This window comes from Jaculus jaculus, chromosome 8, assembly GCF_020740685.1.
Source record: "Jaculus jaculus isolate mJacJac1 chromosome 8, mJacJac1.mat.Y.cur, whole genome shotgun sequence".
NCBI classification, from domain to species: Eukaryota; Metazoa; Chordata; class Mammalia; order Rodentia; family Dipodidae; genus Jaculus; species Jaculus jaculus.
The window spans coordinates 47,826,003-47,852,342 of NC_059109.1; the positions used below are offsets into that span (position 1 = coordinate 47,826,003).

General features: G+C 36.9%; 2 protein-coding genes across 7 annotated transcripts in view; one reads left to right on the forward strand and one right to left on the reverse strand.

Moving 5' to 3' along the window:
* Immp1l (inner mitochondrial membrane peptidase subunit 1) overlaps window positions 1-12,582 on the forward strand; it is a 97,953-nt gene extending 85,371 nt beyond the window's left edge. For all 5 annotated transcript variants that reach the window (XM_045156213.1, XM_045156212.1, XM_045156211.1 and 2 more), the window contains 2 exons: window positions 11,409-11,519; window positions 12,423-12,582. In XM_045156213.1, coding sequence (XP_045012148.1) covers window positions 11,409-11,519; window positions 12,423-12,491 — 180 coding nt within the window. In that variant the 3' untranslated portion in view covers window positions 12,492-12,582. The remainder of the gene's footprint in view (window positions 1-11,408; window positions 11,520-12,422) is intronic.
* A 10,181-nt stretch (window positions 12,583-22,763) lies between these two features.
* Dnajc24 (DnaJ heat shock protein family (Hsp40) member C24) overlaps window positions 22,764-26,340 on the reverse strand; it is a 47,162-nt gene continuing 43,585 nt past the window's right edge. For both annotated transcript variants that reach the window (XM_045156214.1, XM_004660716.3), the window contains exon 5: window positions 22,764-23,346. In XM_045156214.1, the coding sequence (XP_045012149.1) occupies window positions 23,216-23,346 (131 nt within the window). In that variant the 3' untranslated portion in view covers window positions 22,764-23,215. The remainder of the gene's footprint in view (window positions 23,347-26,340) is intronic.

The window sequence follows — 26,340 nt, forward strand, 5'->3', positions numbered from 1 at the left end:
TAGAAACTCAAAACTGGAAGACAAAAGAGAAGAAACAGTTCATGAGTCCAAAAGTTTCAATAAGTTCAAAAATTTTTGTGAACAGAACATGAGGGAATTGTGGGATACCCTTAAACATCCTAACATTCAGATCATGGGAATACCAGAAGGAGAAGAAATTCAGACCAAAGGCATGGAGAATTTATTCAACAAAACGATTGAAAAAAACTTTCCCATTCTCTCAAAAGAAAGTCCCATCAAGTTACAAGAAGCTAACAGAACTCCAAACAGACTAGACCAAAGGAGAAATTCTCCAAGACACATTATCATTAAGACTCTGAACATCAATACCAAAGAGAAAAAAGCAGTTAGGGAGATAAAACATATTACATATAAGGGAACCCCATCAGAATTACTTCAGACTTCTCAGTGGAAACCCTGAAAGCCAGAAGGGCCTGGAATGGAACATTGCAAAGTCTAAGAACCTATGGCTTCCAACCCAAACTACTCTACTCAGCTAAAGTATCCCTTATAATATATGGTGAAAGAAAAACTTCCCACGATAAAACTCATCTTTACAACTATATGAACACAAAGCCAGACCTACAGAGAGCACTACAGGGAGGTCTCCACACAGAAGAATCAAATAACCAACCACAGAAGAATCAAATAACCATTAAGTACCTAAGATGACAATAACCAAACTCAGAGAAGGCACAAAAACTACAAAGTCCAAGGAAACACCAAACCACATAAACCACCACAGTATGGCAGGGATTAAATCAAGCCTCACAGTTATTACTGTAAATATTAATGGCCTTAATTCACCAATCAAGAGACATAAGCTGCTGTCTTCAAGAAACCCACCTCACCACTAAAGACAAACACCTCCTCAGGGTGAATGGGTGAAAAATGATATACCAAGCAAATGGAAATAAGAAACAACCAGGTGCAGCTATACCAATATTGGATAAAATAGACTTCAAACCAAAAGTAATCAAAAAACAAAGAAGGCTTCTTCTAACTTATCAAAGGAACTATCCAACAAGAGGATATCACAATTATCCATCTTTATGCACCAAACACAGGCACACCACAATTCCTGAAACAAAACCTATTTGACAGCAAAACAGAAATAACCACCAACATCATCATTGTTGGGGACTTCAATACTCACTGTCAGAAATAGAACATCCAAACAGAAAATTAATGATATCAGATCCTGAACAAAAGCCTCACAAACCAAATTCAACAATACATCAAAAGCATTATCCATCTTGATCAAGTAGGCTTCATCCCAGGAACGAAGGGGGTGCAATGCAATACACCCCATAAATAAGCTTAAATACAAAAACCACATGATCTTATCAATAGATGCAGAAAAGGCCTTTGAGAAAATACAACATCACTTCATGATCAAAACATTGGAGAGAATAAGCATGGATGGTTTATGTCCCAACATAATAAATGGTATATATAAAGCTCCTAAAGCCCAAATAATATTTAATGGGGAAAAGCTGAAGGAATTGTTACTGAAATCAGGAACAAGACAGGGTTGTCTACTCTCACCTCTGCTTTTCAACATAGTAAGGGAAGTCTTAGCTCAAGTAATACAGTAAACAGGAGAAAGAAATAAAAGGGATACAAATTGGAAAGGAAGTTAGCCCTATTCACAGATGATATGATTCTATACATAAGTAATCCAAGAACCTCCGTCTCAAAACTCTTAAAGCCACCATGCCTGGCTTAAAGACAATGCTTTTGGCTTTGAAGCATGATTTATGTCAAAGTATGTATATATTAAGAGTTCCAGGGCTACATACATCCCAGGATAGCTATGAATATTTGCCAGTGAACATCATGGTATAATAACAAAAGTCCCCTAGGACTCACTTGGAATCTAACTTGAAATATCCCATGATATACATTACTACAAATAATTTTTAAATTTATTTTCAAACACACACACACACACACACACACACACACACACACAGAGAGAGAGAGAGAGAGAGAGAGAGAGAGAGCGAGAAAAGAGAGAGAAAATGGGTCTGCCAGGGCCTCTAGCCATTGCAAATGAACTCCAGATGCCTGCACCACTTTGTACATTTGGCTTTACGTGGGTCCCGAGAAATCAAAATCCAAAAATCAAATCCAGTCATTCGGCTTTGCAGGCAAGTATCTTAACCACTAAGCCATCTCGCCAGCCCCTAAAAATAGTTTTTAAAGGTACATGAATATTTCTTGTTTAGTGACCTGAAACTAGTTGAAATATAGAAATATACAGATCATCCTTTTTAAAATTTTTTTTGTTCATTTTTAGTTATTTATTTGAGAGTGACAGAGAGAGAGAAAAAGGATAGAGAAAGAGAGAGAGAGATGGGCCGGCCAGGGCTTCCAGCCTCTGCAAACGAACTCCAGACGTGTTCGCCCCGTTGCGCATCTGGCTAACGTGGGTCCTGGAGAATCGAGCCTCGAACCAGGGTCCTTAGGCTTCACAGGCAAGCGCTTAACCACTGTGCTATCTTTCCAGCCCTGTATAGGCCATCTTAATCACTGATATTATCTTGTTTTTTGTGAAGCATAGCTTAACTTATTGACTCATTATTTATTTCACTGGGGAGCAAATGATTTTCACTGGGTGTTTTATTGTGCCTGTTTAGTGACTTTGGCATTATAGTAAATAATGATGTAATGAAAAAATAACTTTTATCAAAATGTAATTTAGAAGATAAAAGTTCTAGGGCTGGAGAGATGGCTTAGTAGTTAAGGCATTTACCTGCAAAGCCCAAGGATCCAAGTTCAATTCCACAGAACCTATGTAAGCCAGATGCACAAGGGGTCACACACATCTGGAGTTCATTTGGAGTAGCCAGAGGTCCTTGCACACCCATTCCCCCGCCCAAATAAATTAAATAAAATTTCTGCTGGATGTAGTGGTGCATAGCTTTAATCCTAGCACTCAAGAGACAGAGGTAAGTGGGTCATGGTTAGTTTGAGGCCAGCCTGGGACTACTGAATGAGAACTAGGTCAGCCTGGGCTAAAGTGAGACCCTACCTAGGAAAAAAAGAAAAAGAAAAATTTTCAGACTTTGAGATAGTATTTACAATCCCTATCATAGTACTTAATACTTGAAATAAATAAGATGATCAATAATATTAAAATTCCCAAAATATTGTAATCAGTGTTTCACAAAAGTATGCTACTAAAACAAGAAAAAAATGCTCACCAGACAAGTGTATGTTAAACTACATTGTAATACCTTATGCCATTAGAATTGCAAAAAAAAATTAAAATCTGGCAACACTAAGATTTCTGGAAGTTGTAGAACAATGAGAATACAGCATTGATATTGAGGAAGAAAATACTATCACTGTGGAAAATTTTGGTACTTTTATGAAAGTTCTAAAGGTCATAGATAAACAAAAACAAGCCAAAACAAATCACTATAAGGAAAGAAAGACTAAAGATCAGGACTTCAATAAATGAAATGGAAATATGCAAAACTATACAAAAAAAGAATTTTGAAACGGCTCTTTGCAAAGATGAAAGATTGACAGTCCCTTAGCCAAACCAACAAAAAAGAGAGAGAGAGAAAAGACACAAATTAATGAAATTAGTGATAAAAAGGAAAACATTATAGTAGAAACCAGTGAAATTCATAAGATTGTTAGAGCATACTTTGAAAAACTATTCCCTTTTTTTTTTATGACAGTAAGAGAAGAGTGTGAGAGAGAGAATTGGTACATCAGGGCCTACAACCACTGCAGCCAAATTCCAGACCTGTGTACCACTTTGTGTGCATGGGTGACCTTGAGCATACATCATCTTGTTTGTTTGGCTTATGTGGGATCTGGGGAGTCAAACATGTGTCCTTAGCTTTGCATGCAATTGCCTTAGCCACTAAGCCATCTCTCCAGTCCTGACACACTATTTCTAATAAATTAGAGAATCTAGAAGAAACTAGGAGATATCTAGACATGTAGGACCTATCAAAATTAAACCAGGAGGGCTGGAGAGATGGCTTAGCGGTTAAGCACTCGCCTATGAAGCCTAAGGACCCCGGTTCGAAGCTCGGTTCCCCAGGTCCCATGTTAGCCAGATGCACAAGGGGGCGCACATGTCTGGAGTTTGTTTGCAGAGGCTGGAAGCCCTGGCGTGCCCATTCTCTCTCTCTCTCTCTCCCTCTATCTGTCTTTCTCTCTGTCTCTGTCGCTCTCAAATAAATAAATATAAAAAAAAATTTAAAAAAATTAAAAAATTTAAAAAAAAACCAGGAGAATATAGACAACTTAAGCAGACCTGTAGCAAACAATGAGATTAAAGCAATCATGAAGTCTCCCAACCAAATCAAAACACAAAACAAAAACAAACAATAAAACAAGCCGAACAAGGGGGCACACATGTCTGGAGTTCATTTGCAATGGCTGGAGGTCCTGGAATGCCCATTTTCTCCCCCCCCCCCCGCCGCTACTTTCTCTGTCAAATAAATAAATAAAATATTAAAAAAAAAATAAAACAAGCCGAGATAGATTCAGGTTGAATTCCACAAGACCTATAAAGAACTAACACCATGGGCTGGTGGGATGGCTTGGCAGTTAAGGCATTTTCCTGCAAAGCCAAAGGTTTGATTCCCCAGGACCCACATTAGCCAGATGTGTAAGGGAGCACATGTATCTGGAGTTTGTTTGCAGTGGCTAGAGGCCCTGGCATGCCTATTCTCTCTCCCTCTTTGTCAAATAAATAAGTAAACAAAACTTTGGAAAAAAATAAAAACTAACACCATTTTACTTAAACTTTTGTATAACATAGAAAAGGGAAGAGTCAAATTCAGTTTGCAAAGTTAGTGTTATACTCACTCAAACCAGGCAAGGACAGAATAATAAAAGAAGAGTTTAGGCCAGTCTCCTTCCTGATGGAAGCAAAACTTCTCAATAAAGTAATTGCAAATTGAATTGTATTACACATCAAGAAGATCATTGGCCACATTGCAGTTCAAGTGGGCGTCTCATTTCAGAGATTCAAGAGTATCTCAAACATGTACAGCTTGATAAATGCGACATACCTTATGAATAAAATCAAGGTCAGCGATCACATATTACAGTGCGATAAATGTGACACACCAAATGAATAAAATCTAGGTCAGAAATCACATGAGCATTTTGATAGATCAGAAGATACTTTGGACAAAGTATGAAGAGAAAGAAACATATGATCATGTAGCAAAGGATATATATATAATAAACTAATGCCCAACATTATATTAAATATAGAAAAATTTTATAAGCATTCCCACTAAAATTTTTGGCTAAAAAACACAAGAGAAAGGAAAAGAACATAAATGGAAAAGGAAGAAGTCAAATTATCCTTATTTGTAAAGAATATGATTGTATACATAAGAACCCCTGAAGATGTCACCATAAAATTATTAGAACTAATACTTTATCAAAGAAAGCCTAGCAAGATAAAACTCAATGTTCAGAAATCTGTAGCTTTTCTGATACCAAGAACAGCATTGAGAAAACAGTCATGTTCACAACAGCTTCAAAAACCAATCCAAACAAAGCAAAATCACCAAAAATATCTAGGAATGAATTACTCAAAGTTGTGAAATACCTCTGCACTGAAAAACTGAAACCATAAAGAAATTTAAAAAGACACTAGAATATGGAAAGACTTCTCATAGAATAACATAATTGCCATTAAAAATGACTATATTAATTGCAGGTCAGCCTGGACTAGAGTGAGACACTACCTCAAAAAAAAAAAAAAAAAGAAAAAGAAAAACAGGCTATATTAGGCTTGGGATATATATGGCTCAGTGGTTAATGTGTTTGCCTACAAAACCTGGGTTCAATTCCCCAGGACCCAGGTAAAACCAGATGCACAAAGTGTCACATGCATCTGGAGTTCATTTGTCGTGGCTGAAGGCCCTGGTGCATCTATTCTGTCTCTGTCTGTCAGTACTTACAAATAAGTAAATATTTTTAAAAATGGTTATATTACCAAAGGCCATCTACAGATTCCTAGCAATTTCCAATGGAATTCCAATGTCGTTCTTCACAGAAATAATAAACTATAAATTCATATGGAATCACAAAACACTCTGGATAGCTATAGCAGTCCTGAGTGAAAAGAATGATGCTAGAGGTTTCGCATTAACTGATTTCAAGCTATACTACAGAACTATAGTAACACCACCACTATACTGTTACAAGGACAGACATGTAGGTCCATGGACTCAAATAGAGGACCCATGTATAAACCCATGAAGCCCTAGCCACCTGACTTTTGACAAATGTGCCAAAAACATGTCTCTTTAACAACAAGCACTGATAAGACTGGATAGACACATGCAGATGTATGAAGCTGAATTGCTATCTCTCATCCTGTACAAAATTCACTTCAAACGGGATCCAAGTCCTTTATATAAGACCCAAAACTCTGAAACTGTTAGAGAAAAGAAATGAACATACAGGCACAGGCAAAGACTTTCTGAAAGAAACTCCAATAACTCAGGCAATAATACTAAGTATTAACAAATGGACCTCACGAAAGTAACCAAAGCTGCACTGCAAAGAAAACAAGTGGAGTCTGCTCACAGAATGAGAGGAAGCTTATCTTAATTTGGCATCTGACAGAAAAGTATCCACATATATGAAGGAGTCAGACAACTGAAGGCCCAGAATAGGAAGTCCAGATAATCAGTCAACATAAAAATGTTCAACGTCCTCAGTCATTGAGAAATGCATAGTAAACTACATTAAGATTTAATCTTGGGCTGGACAGATGGCTCAGTAGTGAAATGTGCTTGCAAAACCTTATGGTCGGGTTTTGATTCCTCATGTAACTCCAGATGCATGAAGGGGTGTATAGATCTGGAGTTTCTTTGCAGTGGCAAGAGGCCTTGGTGTACCCATTCATATTTTTCTCTTCTCTTCTCTTCTCTTCTCTTCTCTTCTCTTCTCTTCTCTTCTCTTCTCTTCTCTTCTCTTCTCTTCTCTTCCTCCCACCTTCCCCTTGCAAATAAATAAATAAAATAGTTTTTAAAAAATAAAAAGAGATTTGAATTAAAAAAAGAACCAATTTAACCTCACCCCAGTCAGAGTGGCTATCATTAAGAAAACAAAAATCAAAAGGAAACCCTTGTAAGTTGCTGGTCTGAATTTCACATAAAACTAGAAATAAAACTATGATCAGACCCAGCCATACCACTTTGGGATCTATAGCCAAAGGACTGACTAAGACAACATGACATAGATATACCTGCACATACATGTTTGTTGAGCCAAAATTAACAATAGCCAAATTATGAAATCAATCCAGCTGTGTCAACAGAAAAAATATATATGTAATTTTCATACAGTTCATACATGTATATGAAATAATACATATATATATACATATATGTATGTATGTAAGTAGGTAGGTATGTGTATATACACACACACATATACCATATAGTTTTATTCAGCCTTAAAGAATGAAATTTTGCCACTTGTTGGAAATAGGTTCAACTGGCGATAACCATATTGTCAAAAGAAATGAGATGCAGAAAGATAATAGCACATTTTCCTCATTTAGAGGTGTTAAAATTCTTCATAAATACAAAAGACGATATGCACACACACAGCATGAAAGCAGGAGGTAAAAGGAACACTAGGGGAAAGGTAGAAACTAATGGGGAGGGCAAAGTAGAAGAGGAACTTTGGGATGGGAGAGTTATAAATATAGTCAAAATAGGATATTCTTGAATGGTCTCTATGAAAACCAACATTGTGTACAATGAACATAAGCCAATAAAAAATATGAAAATTGGGCTGGAGAGATGGCTTAGCGGTTAAGTGCTTGCCTGTGAAGCCTAAGGACCCCGGTTCGAGGCTCGGTTCCCCAGGTCCCACGTTAGCCAGATGCACAAGGGGGCGCACGCGTCTGGAGTTCGTTTGCAGAGGCTGGAAGCCCTGGTGCGCCCATTCTCTCTCTCTCCCTCTATCTGTCTTTCTCTCTGTGTCTGTCGCTCTCAAATAAATAAATAAAAAATTTTAAAAAAATTTAAAAATATGAAAATTATGTTCTATAACCACAGCCACTAAACAGAAAATGCCTGTAAAGATAAAGATGTATACTTGAGTGATGTTCTTGCTCCTAACAGACATTTGTGTTGGCTTAAAGGAATACCACTGATGAGATTGTTTTCTTGATCCATATATTTACATGGGGGCATTAAGGCTGTGAGCTGTACATTATTCCTTTCTATAGAGCATGGGCAGTAGCATGTGTAAGAGATAAGTAGGAGTAAATTTGTTAGATAGATGAACCTTTTTTTCCATAAAACACCATAACAGTACTTCTTCACAGGTTGTTTTAAGGATCACATGAAATAAACTAGTACATTCATTTTTTTATTATTCCTCCTTGGTTCCATCCTTGTAATCAAGAACCACATGTAAAGGACCTGGGATATGTCTAAGGGCTCCCAGTGATATGCTCTGGATTTCTTTTAGAACATTGCTTTCTGTCGTTACTAATTTTATTAACCTCACCCCAGTGCAAAAAATAATGTATCTGATGGGCAGTCATGCTTTTCAGAAAATTTGTACTTACAAATGTTAAACCAACAAATACTTGAGTTACAACTTTAGTTGAGGTGTTATACAGAATTCAAACCATTTTTAGGAAAATAAGAAGTAGCACACAGGTAGAAGTTAAACATGTAATATATAAAAGCTAAAACTTTGTATGTAACATAAATAAATAAATATTTGCAGAGAGTATTTAAAACCAGTCTGTATTGTATAAGTAACACTTGCAAGTTAATAAGGACATCATTGAGATCCTGAAGACTGTTGTATGCAAACCAGGTGTATGCTATTCACATGAGATGAAGCAGAAACAGAAAACAAATGCAGAACAAATAATGTTCTGCCTCAGCAATAAAAATGAATGCAGAGATACACATCATTGAAGTACTGACCCACCATTTAAATGAACAAGATGCCTTTTTGTTTTTAAGCATTCTAAACCTAAAGCATTCTAAACCCAAGCTGACCTGAAACTCACTCTAGCCCCAGGCTAGCCTCAAAGTCATGGTGATCCTCCTACCTTGACCTCTAGAGTGCTGGGATTAAAGGAGCGCACCAGCACATCCTGAGTAATACATGTATAATAAGACAATAAAACTCTGAAAGTCTTTTCAATTATGATTTCAATCCAGAGGTGATAAAATGCACTGTTTTGTAAGAGAAATGTCAAACTGGGAATGAATATTTGCCATTTTTTGTTTTTCAATATTTTGAGTTATTTGAGAAAATAAAAACATACATAACAAAATAAAATCAAATAAAAAGAAAATAACCTACACAAAAGCTAAGTGAGTAAAGTGTTGTTTTAATCCAGTACTCTCAACAAGGATGGCTTTATATCTAATCTAAATAATCAAAGCATGTGGCATAAACAGTCAAGGGGAAATTTCATGGCTAGAAGTAATGATAAGCCTAATTCCTGGCCAGTGGGATGGGCAGAGGTCTCCCTAGTTTGTTAGGTTTTTGCCCTATTTGTAAAGTATTTTTTCTGTTGCTAGTATTGGTGCTCCTTATTCATGTATATTGCCTATTTTTCAAATTTATGCCAATTGTGTTATTTTTTATTTTTTAAAAACTTTGAGAGTAGAGATGTGCCAGGGCCTTTTATCACTGCAAACCAACTCCCAGATGCATGCACCACTTTGTGCCTGGGTACTAGGGAATTGAACCTTTGCTAGAAGGCTTTGCAAGCAAGTGCCTGTGACTGCTAAGCCATCTTCCAAGCCCACAGTTTTGTGTTGAGAAGCCACAGAAATCTAAACACAAAAGATAATTTCTGTTCAGCTTCTCCAAAAGCAGTACTTCAGAATATAAAGTTTCATTTGGTTTTGACCAATTTCCTGTTTGTTTTCACTTTTTGTATGACCTGAGATGTTCTTGTTTTTCTACTTGAACAGTCATATGCTTCACTGCATGCAAATCATTTCATTAGAAAAGGAGGAACTAGCCTTGCTAGTGGACCTATAATCTATAGCTACTTCTTATAATCACGATATTCCAGAAGCATATCATATGAAAAGTGAAATTAAAATTTTAAATGCTTGCAAAAATTAACTATTCAAAAAAGTAATTTGTGATAATAAAAATAAAATTGTAGTCAATGCTATTAAAACCTATCAAAGATGGTAAAAGTGAATTCCTTCCCAATAGATTATTTTGGTATGGTCAGTAATTCAGCTTTTCTTGGGTAACAAAAAGTTAGGCAAAAAAAAATTAAAAAAAAAAAGTTAGGCAAAAAAAGATGTTATGATTGGTATCAGAACATAATTTATAAAGTTTATATTGAAGAGATTAGTAGGTGATTGTTTCATAGTGAATGAAGCAGTTTTGAAAAGTAATTTGTTTATTTTAAAAATGGTCATAATTAAATAAAAATTTAAACTTATTTACAGCTAATACATAGATATATCTTCATTTAGTAGAAGATTGCCACCATTAATTTTATAGCTGATGATTTTATAATAGTTCATTCTGGGTTTTGATGGTCATTATCAAAGTATAATGCATTGAAGATACAGCATGTACAAAAGCAGAACATAGATCTTAATTAAAATTCTGACAAGCCCACTCCAATAAAATGATGAGATTATTTGTAATTGATGTCACAATCAATTACCATTTAGTTCATCATGAAAATTCTAATAAGTCTGGCCTTAATACTGGCCCCGGGATGTTGCTGAGTGGCCGCCCTGCTTACGCTGTTCCGACAGGAGGGCACGTTCTCAGTCAGCCTCCTAATGACCTCTTTTGAAGTCTATTAAATTAATGACCCTGTCACACTGTTTTGATCTCTTACAACCTTAGTTTGGGGTTTATACAACGAATTAATGCTTGGGAACCATACAATAAAGACATCTTTTAAAAAAGTTGAAACCTTTGTTTTCTGCAAGAAATGAAAGCCAAGGATTTGTATGTGTGTCATAAACGAGAACTTTAGACATTTCCCATACTTCCAAATTATATGTTAAAAATGTTTATTTATGTGTGTGTGTGTCTGTGCGTGTGCTCACACACTGAGAGCTCTTGCCACTGCAATTGGACACCAGATGCTTGTGGCATGTTTTGAGTGTAAGTTTATGGGGGTGTTTGGGAATTGAACCCTATGGACAGGTTTTTGCAAAAAAGAGCTGTGAAATGCTGAGCCATCTCCCCAGTCCCAAATGCTTTTTTTTTTTTTTTTCCAGATAGGGTGTACATATCTCAGACTACTTTTGAATTCAAGATTTCTTGACTTTAGCCTCCCAAGTACTGGGAATATACCTATGCACCACCATGCTTTGTACTGATTCTACCCCAATTAGGTTTTTAAGGCTTTTAAAGGGGCTGCTTTTCTTCCTTAATTTTAGGTGCCAACAGGTCATGTTTGGTTAGAAGGTGATAATCTACAAAATTCTACAGATTCCCGGTACTATGGTCCTATACCTTATGGACTAATAAGAGGACGGATCTTCTTTAAGGTACAGTTTCTACTTAAAATGTCAGCTTCATTCTCTGACTTGAGGGGAAACAATCTCTCCCAGAAGGAATTTTGAAATCCCTAGGCTTTGAAGGTGACTATTGCAATGACTATGTTTTATGGGCATTTTTTATTAGCTTTATAAAAATTAGTGTCCTGTTTTTACTCCTAATCTCATATAGATAATTGATAATTTTTAATAATAAAATTCAACCTACAATAGCTGTAGCCTAAGAAATCTTTGAGTTCATCAAAATCTAATTCTTCTACAACTTTTACAACTACAGTCACATCCTGGGTATTTAAAAAAATGACTTGCAAAATAACAGTCTAGAATCAAGCTACAGGGATATGCCAGTTAAGTATAGTGAATCATGGACTTATGGTTGTAGCGAGTGTACTGGACTTAGAAAACACTCTGTTGAGTGATATGTTTTTATTTTGAAACAGGATGTCACTGGTAGCCCTGACTGTCCTCAAACTCTAATCCTCCTGCCTCTGCCCCATAAGTACTGGGGGTCATGAGTATGCATCACCATAATACTTCCCCCCTTTATTACAAAGCATAGATGCAATTGGACAATCAATGTAATCTTTACAGTTAAACATATGCCATATTCAAGTACTTAAAACCTAAATACTTGAGGAGGAAGATCGACCTCATTTGAGGATAGTAAAAGAAAAGACATGTTTACATATTTGTGTTCATATAATGTATAATTTTTGTATCATGTTCAAGTGTTATAAATTCTGTAGCTTAAATATACAAGTTGATTTCAAAAGGCTTATTCTGTGATAGAGAAAATGTGAAGAGAATGCATTTAATCTGGAGAAGAACAAAAGGGAATATGGTGATGATCTGTCCTTTTCATTAATCATCTTCATCCATATATTGATTTTACAGATTTGGCCTCTGAGTGATTTTGGATTTCTCCGTGACAGCCCAAATGGACAGAGATTTTCTGATGATTAGCATTGATGTATTCTTTATAATTATCTTTTATTCGGTTGAATTTATTACCGTAGTTTAAGCTGTGAACATACCAATAAATAGTTACTATTCAGTTTTGCTTATTTCATTATTATTTAAGCAGCACCCTCTGAAATTTGTACTAGGTAATAGTATTTGGATAAAAATGTAATTCAAAATAAGTTTTCAATCTGAAGTAATTGGTAGATAAAATGTAAGGGGTTATCTGGATGACTACCTCACCTCTCAATATTGGTATTACAAGCACAATGAAAGAAATCTACTTTCTTTGGATGTGCCTCATACTTCAGCTTTATTAATAAAAAAGAATAAAACCTCTTATTTGTAAATTCAATCTGATGTAATCAAAAGTTAACTCTAAAAAAGCAAAAGCTATGTTTGTCGTCCAGATTTGAAATTCAGAAACAGTTTCAGTAACTTAAAGGGTCCCTCAAAGTTCCACAAGTGACTCCTGGCCTATATACAGAATGTTTAACACAAAAATAAAATTTTAAACACATGACATCTACAACCTACTGTGGTCAGTAACTCATTGCACAGTTCATTTCATCAAACTAGCAGTGCATCTTTTCTGAATAAGTTGTAATTCATAAATATTCATGGTTAATGCTGTTTCATTACTCTAACAGTAAGAGGAAAAGAAATACCTTAATTTCAAGTAACTTCTTTATACTTCAATTTCTTTAATTACATTTAAAGTTTAAGATGGATGTCTTCACAAGCTTTAGAATTCTAGTTCCAGGGATGGAGTTGTTTTCTAACTCCTACGCTTATCTTTCTACAGACTCCACTAAATTTGAAATAACATGTTAAGTATCCATACTCAGCCTTGTTTATGAAAGAACTATGCCCCCCAAGATAATTTAATTCTAATTGCTTTAGAATTTGAGATAGGAGTACAGTAAGCTTATTACTTTAGCAACTAAAAATCATCTGTTATATCAAAAACTTAGCAGCTACGAAAATGATACTATTTTCCACTCTTAAAAAAAATGACAATTGGGGCCAAAGAAATGGCTTAGCAGTTATAGCATTTGCCTCCAAAGCCTAAGGACCCAGGACCCATATAAACCAGATAAAAAAGGTGGCGCATGTGTTTATAGTTCGTTTTAGTGGCTAGACCCCTAACCCACCCATTTCTCTCTCTCTTTCTCCCTCTCTCTCTCTCTCCCTTCCTCTGCATCTCTCTCAAATAAGTAAATAAAAATATTTTCATAAGTTATGTTTGTGGTTAAGAAATAGTTATCTGTGGGGGAACCAGTTGTACCTCTTAATTTATTACTGTTAGTTGGAATGAGGGCATTCTATCTTTTTCTTTTCTATTCTGTTTTTTTTTATTTATTAGAGAGACAGAGAGAGGCAAATATATATATATATATATATACATATATATATACACACACACATACATACATACATACATACATACATACATACATACCGAAAGAGAGAGAGAATTGGTATGCCAGGGCCTCAGTCCCTGCAGTTGAACTGCAGATGCTTATGCCACCTAGTGGGCATGTGCGACCTTTCACTTGCCTTACTTTTCTGTGTCTGGCTAAGGGATCTGGAGAGTCAAACATGGGTCCTTAGGCTTCACAGGCAAGTGCCTTAACCACTAAGCCATCTATTCAGCCCTTTTTTTCCTTGACTAATTCATTTTTTTATTATGGACATACTTAGTAGGGATACATCATGTGTTGGTACTATCCTTTCCCTTGTCCTTCCCTCATTCCACTGGGGACCCTCCTCGGTGGAGTTGCTGGTACTCACCATAGGGTTATGAGTTATGCATTATGAGAGCAGCAGTCAGATATTGGGCAAGGAGGGGCAATGCCTCTGGGTATGACATCCCAACCTGTGGCTTTTACAATCTTTCCACTCCCTCTTCTGCAAAATTCCCTGAGCCTTTGTGGGTGTGTGTTAAGTCTACTTTAGTGATGAGCTCATTAGAGCCTCTGTATCTCTGCTATGGTATGTGTTAAATATCCTCAGTGTCTGTCTCTTTCACCCTGGTGCTGCTTACCAGGATTACCATGGAATCAGCACCCTTACTCATCGTCTCCCTAATTCCTCTGGTTTCACCTGGGTCTTGACTGAAATGTGAGGGGTGGTATATCCATGGATCTTGCTACCTTCTCGAAAAGACAGATTATCGAGTGGAGAGAAAAGTCAGCATAGGTTAAATGGGATGAGCATGATTAACTTAGGGAAAATTTGATGGATGTTGCCCCTCTTTTAGCCAAGCAATAGTGGGAACTTGTCATTGGGGAGCATAATCTTTGTCTCCATAGGATTCTCACCAATTCTAGATGTGGGTTCCTTTTCACTGAGCAGATCTTAACCAATCAGAAGGCATTGGTTACCCAACAAGGCTGTGTGCCACCATTGCACTGGTGTGTACATCTTGTCAGGGTATTTGCTATTGAGTAGCCTAGACCCCTGGCTGCTCATACTGTTATTGGCCACTTTCTCCCAGTAGCATATGTAGTAATTTACAGCACTAAACAGGCTAACTGTCTGGGGACTGGCTCTCTTCTGGATTCCATCTGGGTCTCAGTATTCTGTGTTGGCAACACATGGTGTCTTCAGCAATAGGGAAGGTAATCAAGTGCTTTGACAGAAGCCAGTCTTGTTTTGGGGACCTTGAATGTCTTTATGAAAAACAGCTCAAGGAGTGTAGCAACTGGTACTGGGAGTTACAAGTCATAGCCAAAAAAATTTTAAGGTTAGGCTTCATCCCACCCTCTCCAGGACACTTCTTTTCAGGTGCTCCCTCCATACTCCTTTTAAGGGTTAAATCTTTTTTTCTACTTTCAAGGATAAAGGGTTTTTTTGGTACAAGTTCATCCCTATTACCTGGACCTCGAGTTGTCTATCAAGTATGCTAGCAACTGGAGATGATCCTGGTTAGGAACCACAGATGAATGAGAGCATGCAGCATTTGTCTTTCTGTGATGTGTGGTTGTTGAGTATGTTCTTTTCCAAGTCCATCCATTTTCTTAGAAATTTCATTGTATCATTTTTTTCTTACTGCTGAGTGGAATTCCATTGTGTATATGTACCACAATTTGTTATCCACTGGTGCAATGATGGGTACCTGGGTTGATTCCGGTTCTTAGCTAATATGACGTGAGAAACTATAAACATAGTTGAGCAAGTATCTCTGTGGTGAAGCATGGAGGGTTTATAGAGTAAATGTCTCGTAAGGGAATAACTGGGTCTGTTGATAGTTCTATATTCATCTTTTCCAGGAACCTCCATATTGATTTCCATGGTGGTTGCACAAAGTTTACATTCCTGCTAACAGTGAACGGGGGCTCCTCTTTCCCCATATCCTTGCCAACATTTGTTGTTGTTTCATGTTTTTAATGATTGCCATCCTTATAAAAGTAAGGTGGAAACTTATAGTTTTAATTTGCCTTTCCCTGATGGTTAGGGTTGTTAAACATTTTCTTAAGTGTGTGTTACCCAGTTGTATTTCTTCTTCTGAGAACTCACTATTCAGTTCTCTGCCCCACTTTCTGAGTGGTGTGATATTTTACTTAGTTTTTTAACATCTTTGTAGATTTTAGATATTAGGCCCCTGTTAGTGTTGTACCTGGTGAAAATTTTCCCATTCTGTGGGTAAAGTATTGGCACTGTTTATGGTATGTTTGTCTGTGCAAAAGCTTTTAAGTTTCATGAGATCTCATTGGTTAGGAGATTGTTTAATTTCCTAGGCTACTGGGTTTGTTTTTTTTTTTTAGGAAGTCTTTCCCTGCTCCTATTTTTTCTTCCAGCAGTAGAAGAGTATCAGTTCTTATATTGAGGTCTTTAATCCATTTGGAATTGATTTTTATGTATGGTGAGATCAGTGGATCTGGTTTCATTTTTCTACATGTGATTATCCAATTTGTTGAAGATATTGTCTTTTCTCCAGTCTATGTTATTGGCCCCTTTGTCAAACATCAAATAGTTGTAGTTACTTGACCTAAGGGCCTGGTCTTCAATTCATTTCCATGATCTATTTCTATTCTTATGCCAGTACCATGCTGTTTTGTTACTATGGCTTTATAATATTGCTTTAGATCAGGTATTGTGATACCTCCAAAGTTGTTTCTTTTTTTTAAAAAAGTTTTTGTGTATTTTATTTATTTGCGAGTGACAGAGAGAAAGAGGCAGTTAAGAGAGAGAATGGGTGTGCCAGGGCATCCAGCAAACGAACTCCAGATGCATGTGCCCCCTTGAGCATCTGGCTAATGTGGGTCCTGGGGAATCGAGCCTTGAACCGGGGTCCTTAGGCTTCACAGGCAAGCACTAAACCACTAAGCCATCTCTCCAGCCCCAAAGTTGTTTCTTTTGCTGAGGATGTATTTGGATATCTGAGGCCTGCTGACATTCCATATGAATTTTAAAATCATTTTGTCTATCTCTGTGAAGAATGAGGCTGGAATTTTTATTGGTATTACATTAATTGTATATTGCTTTTGGTAGAATTGCCATTTTCACAATATTAATTCTACCTATTCAGGAGTATGGGAGGTCCTTTCATCTGCTCAAGTCCTGCTCAATTTCTTTCTTGAATGTTTTTATATCTTAATTATACAGGTCTTTCACATCCTTGGGTAGTGTTATTCCAAGGTATTTAATTTATTTTGTGGCTTTTGAAAATGGAATAGCCTTGATGATTTCTTTCTGTTTATTTGCATTTTACATATAAGGCTCCTGATTTTTTGTATATTGATTTTGTATTCTGCCATATTGCTGAAGGAGTTAATCACCTTTAGAAGTTTTGAGATGGTCACTCATATAAAGGATCATGTCATCTGCAAATCAGGCTAATTTATTTCTTCCTTTCCAATATGTATCCATTTTCTTTCTTTCTCCTGTCTTATTGCTTGGGCTAGGACTTCTAGTACTATGTTGAAGAGCAGTGGTGACAGTGGGCACCCCTGTCTTGTTCCCAACCTCAATTGCAACTCCTTGAGTCTTTCCCCTTTTGTTTCGTTGTTTGTTGGTTTTTCAAGGTGGGGTCTCACTGTAGCCCAGGCTGACCTGGAATTCACTATGGAGTCTCAGGGTGGCCTTGAACTCACAGCAATCCTCCTACCTCTGCCTCCCGAGTGCTGGGATTGAAGGCGTGCACCACCACGCCTGGCATGAGTCTTTCCCCTTTAAGTGGTATTTGGGCTGTAGGTGCTTTATATATAGCCTTTATTGTGTTGATATTAAAAACCCAACAAGCCTATTCTCTCCAATGTTGTGATAATGAAGTGATGTCATATTTTGTGGAAGGCCTTCTCTGAATCTATTAAAATGACCATATGGTTCTTTTGATTAAATTCATTTATGTGGTGTTTATGTTGACCAATTTCCATTTATTGAACCATTCCTGTATCCCTGGGATGAAGCCCAATTAATTAAGGTGGATAATGCTTTTAATGTGTTGTTGAATTTAGTGTGCAAGGATTTTCTTCAGGGATTTTGCATCTAAGTTCATCAGAGATATAGGCCTATAATTTTCTTGTGTCTCTGTCTGGTTTTGGTATTAGGGTGTTGCTACCTTCACAGAAGGAGTAGGGGAACATTTCATGTTCTCCAATTATCTGAAACAGTTTGAGCATTCAGCTGAGAATGCTCCTGGACTTTTCTTTTGGGGGAGGTTTTTGATTACCTTTTCAATCTTGATGGATGTGATAACTTTGTTTAGGAAATTTATCTGCTCCGAGTTTACTTTTGGTAGGTTGTACATGTCTAGGAATCCATCCATTTTGTCCAGATTTTCAAATTCTATGGAATAGAAGTTTTGGAAGTAATTCCTAATGATCCTTCCAGTTTTTGTGACCTCTCCCTTTTCATTTCTGATTTTGTTAATTTTTTGCAATTTTATCAAATTTGCCAGGGTTTACAAATCTAATTTTTTAAAGAACCAACTTTTTTTCTTGTTTTCTAAATTTTTAATTCATTAATTTCTGCTCTGATCATGATTATTTTCGGTCTGAAACTCTTAGGATTGGATTTTTCTTGGTTTTCCCATGCCTTTACAAGGATGGTTAGCTAATTGAGACCACCCTGTCTTCTTTATGAAGGCATTTAATACTATGAATTTTCTCCTTAGTACTGCCATCTTCGTGCCCCATAAGTTTTGATAAGTTGTGTTTTCATTATCATTCAATTCTAGAAATTTTATAATTTATTTTTTTGATTTCTACCACAACCTATTTCATTGTTTCAAAGTGTGTTGTTCAGTCTCCAGGAGCTGGTGGAATTCCTGATATATCACTTGTTAATTTCTAGCTTTGAAGCACTGTGCTTTTATATGATGCAGGAAGTAATGTCAACTTCCCTTAATTTATGGAAGCATGCATTAGGACTAATATATGATTTATTGGAGAAGTTTCCATGGGCTTCTAAGAAGAAAGTGTATTCTATACAATTGAGATGGAATGTTCTGCAGATGTCCATTAGGTCTAGCTGATCTATGGTGGTGTTGAGCTCTACTATTTACCAGTTGATTTTCTGTTTGATGATCTGTCTATTGATGATAGTGGAATACTGAAGTCCCAGTTATGATGGTGGTGGTGTTTATTTCTGTTTTGTTCTCAAATAGGTTTTATTTTATAAACTGTGATGATCCTGAGTTTGGTGTATGTAGATTTGTGATATCCTCTTGTTGGATTATTCCCTTGATGAAAAAGAAGTGGCCTTTGTTCTTTTTGATTAATTTTGGTTTGAAGGCTATTTTATCATATATTAATATATCAACCTCTGCATGTTACTTCCATTTGCTTTGAATACAATTTTCTATCTTTTTGTCCTGAGTAGGTGTTTAGTGATGAGGTGGGTTTCTTGAAGACAGGAAATCAGAGGGTCTCTTTTTCTGTTCCATCCTGTTTTTTGTTGGGAGTTAAGACCATTAATATTTAAGCTTATAACTATGAAGTTTGATTTAATCCCTGCCATGTTGGGGTGCTTAATGGAGTTGTATTTTCTTGGACTTTGTACTTTTTTGATATTGCTGCAGCTTTGGTTATTATGATCTTGTAGGCTCTTGAGATTGGTTATTTGACTCTTCTGGATGTAGAATTCCCTGAAGTATTCTTGGTAGGTTTGGCTTTGTGTTCATATAATCATAGAGCTGGCTTTTATCATGGGAAGTTTTCCTTTCACCATCTGTTATGAGAGAGACTTTCTCTGGGTACAGTAATTTAGGTTGGAAACCATAGTTTTAAACTTTGAAGTGCTCCATTCCAGGCCCTTCTGGCGTTGAGGGTTTCCACTGAGAAATATGAGGTAATTCTGATGGACTTGCCCTTGTATTTAGAGTTGTTTTTGTCTTGCTGCTTTTAGCACTTGCTGTTTTCATTGTTTAGAGTTTTAACTATGATGTGCCTTGGAGAGGTTCTTCTTTAGTCCAGTCTATTTGGAGTTTTGTTAGCTTCTTGTAGGGACTTTCTTTTGAGAGGATAAGAAAGTTTTCTTCTACAGTATTGTTGAATAAGTCTCTATGACTGACTTTCTTCCCCTTCTGGTATACCCACGATCCTAATGTTAGGGCATTTTAGGGTATCCCACAGTTCCCTCATATTCTGGTCACAAGAATTTTTAAATTTACCAAAAATTTTAGACTTCTGAACTGTTTCTTCTATCTTGTCTTTCAGCTTTGAGGTTCTGTCCTCCATATGAATGACTCTGTTTTGAGAGTTTCTAGAGAGGTTTTTACTAGTTCAATCTGATTTGTATTTCCTGCTTTTTTCTGCATAGTAGCCATCCCTTTGTGAAGTTCCAGTTTTAGGTCACTTTGATTTTCTTAATGCTTCTTTGAATTCATTCTTGCATTTAGTCATATCTTCATCAAGCTTAACCAGCTGGTTATTGAGATCCTCTAATTTTTAGCCCACCTTCAGTTCATTTTCTCTCTTGTGAGATCTCTCTGGTTTTCACCTATTAGGTTAAGCCTAGTGAAGACAGCTTTGTGGATTTCAGTTATGGGATTGCTGGTTGTTGTTTTGTTACCATTTCTGTAATTTGCTTGGTCAGGGCCACATATTTGTGTTTTCATTTTGGGGTTCTGTTCTTGTTGCCTCCTCTGTTTTCATTGGAAACTTACATTGTGGGAATAGGCAACCTTGTTGGAAATCTGTTTCTTGTTTTGTATTGTTTCTTTGGCATTTCAGTTTACTAATTTCAGCATGGCAGTCTTATTTAAGGATGAAGCAAGAGTTTTCCATTGTAGTGTCTTCAATGAGTATTCCATTTTGTGTGTAAATAGAATAGTAAGATGGCTTTGTAATTTGGGATGTGCAGGTTGTAGAGGATATAAGTGCAGTAAGTGCACCAGCAGCTCTGAGCTGGTGCTTGCTACCAAAGGTGGGATTGGAGGTACAGGATCCTTTTGATCTGGTCCCATCTGAGTCTTACCTGTTGCCCTGGACCCATAGCACTTGCCTTTGCTCTCCTACTGTACTCCAGATGGCCAGGTTATGGTGGACTCACTGGTTCCCCTTCACAGGTGATTGCCTGATATTCCTGTATTCCCCTTCTGGGGCTGACGTGATGCTGCAAATAGTCACTGAAGTGAAGCAGGGTGTTGGAAGATGGTGGGGGTCACTGGGTTCCATAGGCCAGGGCAGCTCAGAGAGTTGGCTGGTGTGGGGGAGACAAGAACAATGGCCAAGGAGGGCACACAAGGGCACCTACAGACAGCACAGGGTTTGGAGGGTGTGCTAGCAAGGGGAACAAGGCAACCTACAGGGAAGCCCACCAATGAGGTGAAACAGAGAAGCTTGCAAAGGGCAGTGGTGGATTCTGGGACAGCGTAGGAGACAATGGTGTGAGTAGGCCTTGTGTTCAGGAAGGGAAGGAAAGAAGGAAGAACAGACATTTGGGGCTGGAGAGATGGCTTAGCAATTAAGGCACTTGACTGTGAAGCCTAAGGACCCAGGTTCCATTCCCTAGTACCCACATAAGCCAGAATAACATGGTCATGCATGGGTCTGGATATCATTTGCACTAGAGCTAGAGGCCCTGGCACACTCATTCTCTTTCTCAAAATAAATAATATTATAAAACAATAGTATTTAAGTTAAAAAAAACCTTTATTATAAACAACTTCCATATATATATATATATGTATATATGTATGTGTATGTAGGTATGTATGTATGTGTGTGTGTGTATGTATGTGTGTGTGTGTATATATATATATATGGCATCATCATCTCCTCTCATCACCTTGTTTCCTCCCTCCACTGAATCCCTTCTTTCCAACTTGTCCCTCTTCTATTTTGATGTCATCATTTTACCCCTCCTTTTATGCATGTCTTGTTTAGGTAGCATTTGCCACTGCAAGGTCATGAATACCATGGCCAGCCACTTGTGTCTGGAAGACAGCTACAAAATGTTCTTCCCCTTCTTTTGCTGTTAACATTCTTTCAACCCAGTATTCCACAATGGTCCCTGACCCTTAGAGAATGTGATAGAGATGTCTTTTTTAGTGCTAAACACATCGTTGTCACTTCTCAGCATGTTGGTGAGTTTTGAGTCTACCCAGTGGTCACAACCATATGAAAAAAGAAGGTTCTCTAACCACAACTGAGAGTAGCATTAATATATATAAACATAAGTTTTTAGAGGGCAATTTGGTCAGTATAATATACCCATTTGTCCCAATAACAGTAGTAGTTTCTCCCTTAGGGCTTATAACTTCCGTAGCCATATCTTCTTGACTAAATTTTCAGTATCAATCATGAATTTAGTAAAAGGAATAATTCTTATTTTATACCCAGGAGAGAGCAAAAGTTCTCAGATAAATATATCTATAAAATATAATTTACTGGGGCTAGGTAGAGGCTCAGTGGAAAAGTACTTGCCTGCAAATTTTGCCTGCCCAGATTGAATTTCCCAGCACCCATGTCAAGGTGGATGCATAGTGACCTATGTATCTGTAATTCCAATGGGAAATAGACCCAGGAAAATCCAAAACTCTCTGTGATGGTTTGAGTTAGATGGTCCCCATAAACTCATGTGGTACGAATGCAAAGTCCTCAGCTGTTGTCAACCTTAGAGGTAGAACCTTGCTGGAGGAGGTGATGGTATGGGTGAGCTTAAGGGTATTATATATCCAGCTTCCTCTTGCCCAGAATTTAGCTCACTGCCCTGCTGCTGTTTGGCACCTGATGTGGCAAGGTAGGTGGTGATATCTAGCCTCTTTACTATCTTTCCCCTACCATCATGAAGTTTCCCCTGGAGATTGTAATCCAAAATAGACAATTTTCTTCCATCATTTATTTGCTTCTGGTCAGGTGCTTTGTCCCAGCAATGAGATAAGTACAACACTCACAGACTATGTAATCTGTCATTTGTTTGCAGTTGGACAGTTTATTTGCACTGGCAAGAGACCCTATCTCAAAGAGGTATCTCAAAGACAACTCCAAGTTGTCCTCTGACCTCCACATGTGAGCCATGCAATGCACCCATACACACACAAATAATTTCAAAAAAAAAAGAAGCAGAATTTGTAATTCTGTAGTTTAAAATTCTTGAGGTATTCTGTATAATAAACACATATAAGCAACTGAATTAATTCCTTCTATTAATCTGAGGTGGTCATTACTGGATCTTCCATTTTCTTTTAAAATTATAGCTGTCAAGAAAATTGCATTTCCTTGAAGGCTAAGTGGCCTCTTCTGATCATGTCTGAATACAGTTAAAGGGTTCCAGTTTTAGCTATCATGAAGGAGTTCTATAACTAACGAACATGCATCACAGGAAATCAGGCTGATGTCTTCTGCTTCATCTTTGGAAACACTGTATTTCCCACCACAGCGGCAGCCCAGAGAGAATGTACAGTCACCTGCAAAGAAACAGCATGCTTCAGATGCTTACATTCAACTGTTTTTGCTAACTCCTTCACAACATGCAATTTATTCCATTGAAACTGTAAAAGTAAATGAAAGATGATGACTACAGATAGAAATGTATTTAAAAGAGAACTAGAAAATTTTCTTCCATAAAGGCTGTGTTTCTAAAAATTCTCTAACAAATGATCATTAACTGTGGTGGAGATAGAGATTGAGGCTAAGGATCAATTTTTGTGGGGACAAGGAATGCTCAGAAGTAACCTATGAATTTTATTTTAAGGTTTCTATTTTCCTAAGGTTCATGTCAATTTTACATTTTTCTCAAAAATGTATTGGTTTAAAATATTACAGTGAAAGGAAAAGAAAAACCATCTCTCTTGCTTCACTTTTAAGTAGCATCATTGCTGCCTGGAGTCATCTATACAGAAAACTGCTATCTCAGCTGTTTGTCAAACTAAACATCTGAATACTATCTGCCCTATGAGCACATAATTTTCAAGAATCTTGACTCAAACACATAAACACAACACCATGTGGGCTTTTTTCCTGTGAGGTATGTATATTTATCTGTTTGTTGTTTAGAAATGTAAGCATCATTAGTAAAATCATTGGTAAGATGCAAACACTGCAACATATAGCCTCCTAATGGTGGAATTTTTTTTTAAAACTAGAATTTTGCTATATAGCTCAGGTTAGTAGCAAATTCTATCCTCCTGTCTCAGTCTTTGGAGTGCCAGGAATGCATGCACATGACTCAAAGTGGTGGAAATTTGAAGCCCATCATCTTCTTGGAAGTTCCCTGAATAAGACTTTAATCCTTCTGGGGTTCTGTTTATTACCTCTGGGAAATTATTTACCAGATCATAGTATCTATTTTGTAATATCATACTTTCTTATTATAGATAAAGAAGTTTCTGTAGACTATGGTTTCCTACCATCAAACACCTTCAATTGATTTTCAACATTGACTAACATTGAGATCTCATTACATACAACGGGAGAATAAGGTAGCTTGAGATTGAACTATCTTGTGCTTGTTGTATATCAAATTCTGTCTTGGAAAAACTAGCAGCAAAGCTATCTTTATGTGCTTTTCAATAAGAAAGGAGACTATGCATCTATGCACGTTTAATCACTGTTTATTCTTTAATGTTGCTTCTTCTCTACAAACAAATATTTCATCTTGAATACAAAGATGCATTTTACTGTCTAAGCCAACATACATGTATGAGATTAGAATGTGTTCTTAAAATAAATTTATTGTTTTTTTTAGGTTTTTAAATTATTTATTTATTTATTTATTTATTTATTTATTTATTTATTTATTTATTTATTTAAGTGAGAGAGAGAGAAGAGAGGTAGGTAGAGAAAGAGAATATGGGCACACCAGGGCCTTCAGCCACTGCATATGAACTCCAGACCCATGTGCCACTTTGTGTATCTGGCTTACCTTGAACCTGGGTCCTTTGGCTTTGCAGGCAAGTTCTTTAACCACTAAGGCACCTCTCCAATGCTAAATTTTTTATTATTAAATTGTCTAAAGTTTTTTGAAACAAATATCTACAACCTTTTTTTTTTTTGAGATAAGGTCTCACTGTGTAGCCAGACTTGCCTCAAACTCTCAGTAGTCCCCCTGCCTTAGTGTCCTCAGTGCTATGATTAAGGGATCAAACCACAACACCTCACTTAGCTCATTTTTTTAAACCACTTCAGTGAGCACAAAAAAAAATTGGAGTTGACATGTGCTTCATAAATGTCATAGAGGACACAGTGGGCTACTTATGTAGTGTTATCTTTGATAATTTCAAATGTTAATGTTCACTAAAAATTCACATCTTGTTGAAATTTTTTCTTATATTGTCATTGCCACAGACTTAAGGCAGAATTTTCATAGAATTCAATATTTCAGATACAATGTATGAAGAACAACAAAATGACCACAGACGATAGTAAGGGGAACAGTTATTTTTAATCTCTCCATAATTCCAGATATGCTAAAAAAAAAAAAAAAGCACAGAATGCACCTATTTCACACTCTAGGGCTGTCAAGCTTGGAGGCAAGTGCCTTTAACCACTGAGCTGTATTTCTAGCCCACTATCTTTTAAATTTAAAATACAATCTTAAACCAGGCATGGTGAGGCATGCAATCCTCACTTGTGAGCAATTCAGAGAACATCAGAAAATGTAGAAATTAAGTTGGTTAACAGAAATTTAATAATCTAAGAATAGAAAAGGGAAAAAAGACATGGCTTCACTGGAGGACAAGGAGAGTGGCTGATTTTTCTTTTCCTCCTATGAAACAATCAAAAAGTTAAGAGGAGGGCTGGGAAGGTAGCACATTTGGTAGAATGCTTGCTTAGCACACAGGAGGCCTGGTTTGATCTACAGCACCTTATATACCACACATTGTGGCTCACACCTATAAACCTATCACTTAGGAGGTAGAGGTATGAACATCAGAAGTTCGTCATTCTCAGCTACACAGTAAATTCAAAGCCAGCCTGGGATAAGGTCTGCCAAAAAAAAAAGAATATAGCAAGCCTTCCTAAGTACAGGAGTATGTTGCTAGAAGACTGCTGCGGACTGACTCTCGGGGAGATCAGGACCGAGGGAGAACAAGGGCGAAGGCTCAAGGAGAACTCGGGATTCGGCGAGGAAATGACAGACAGACACACTGTAGGTAGAATATGCTGCTGCAATTTACTGAAGGTTTCATGAAGATTTTATACAGATTGAACAGGGAAACTTAGCAAGCCAACAAGTGATCTCAGAAATCATTAATCTAAACAATCTTGAGTATTGTTCTATTGTAAGCATACATGTAATGTTGATCAGGCAGGAACTGTACCCATTTTTTAAGAAGGACGCCTTGTATCATTGACCACAACATTATACAAACAGAAACTAGGTGTAAGGTGAATAACAGGTTACTTATTTCTTATACCCCAAGGACTGTATAAACACCAAGGCTTACACTTCCTTCTTA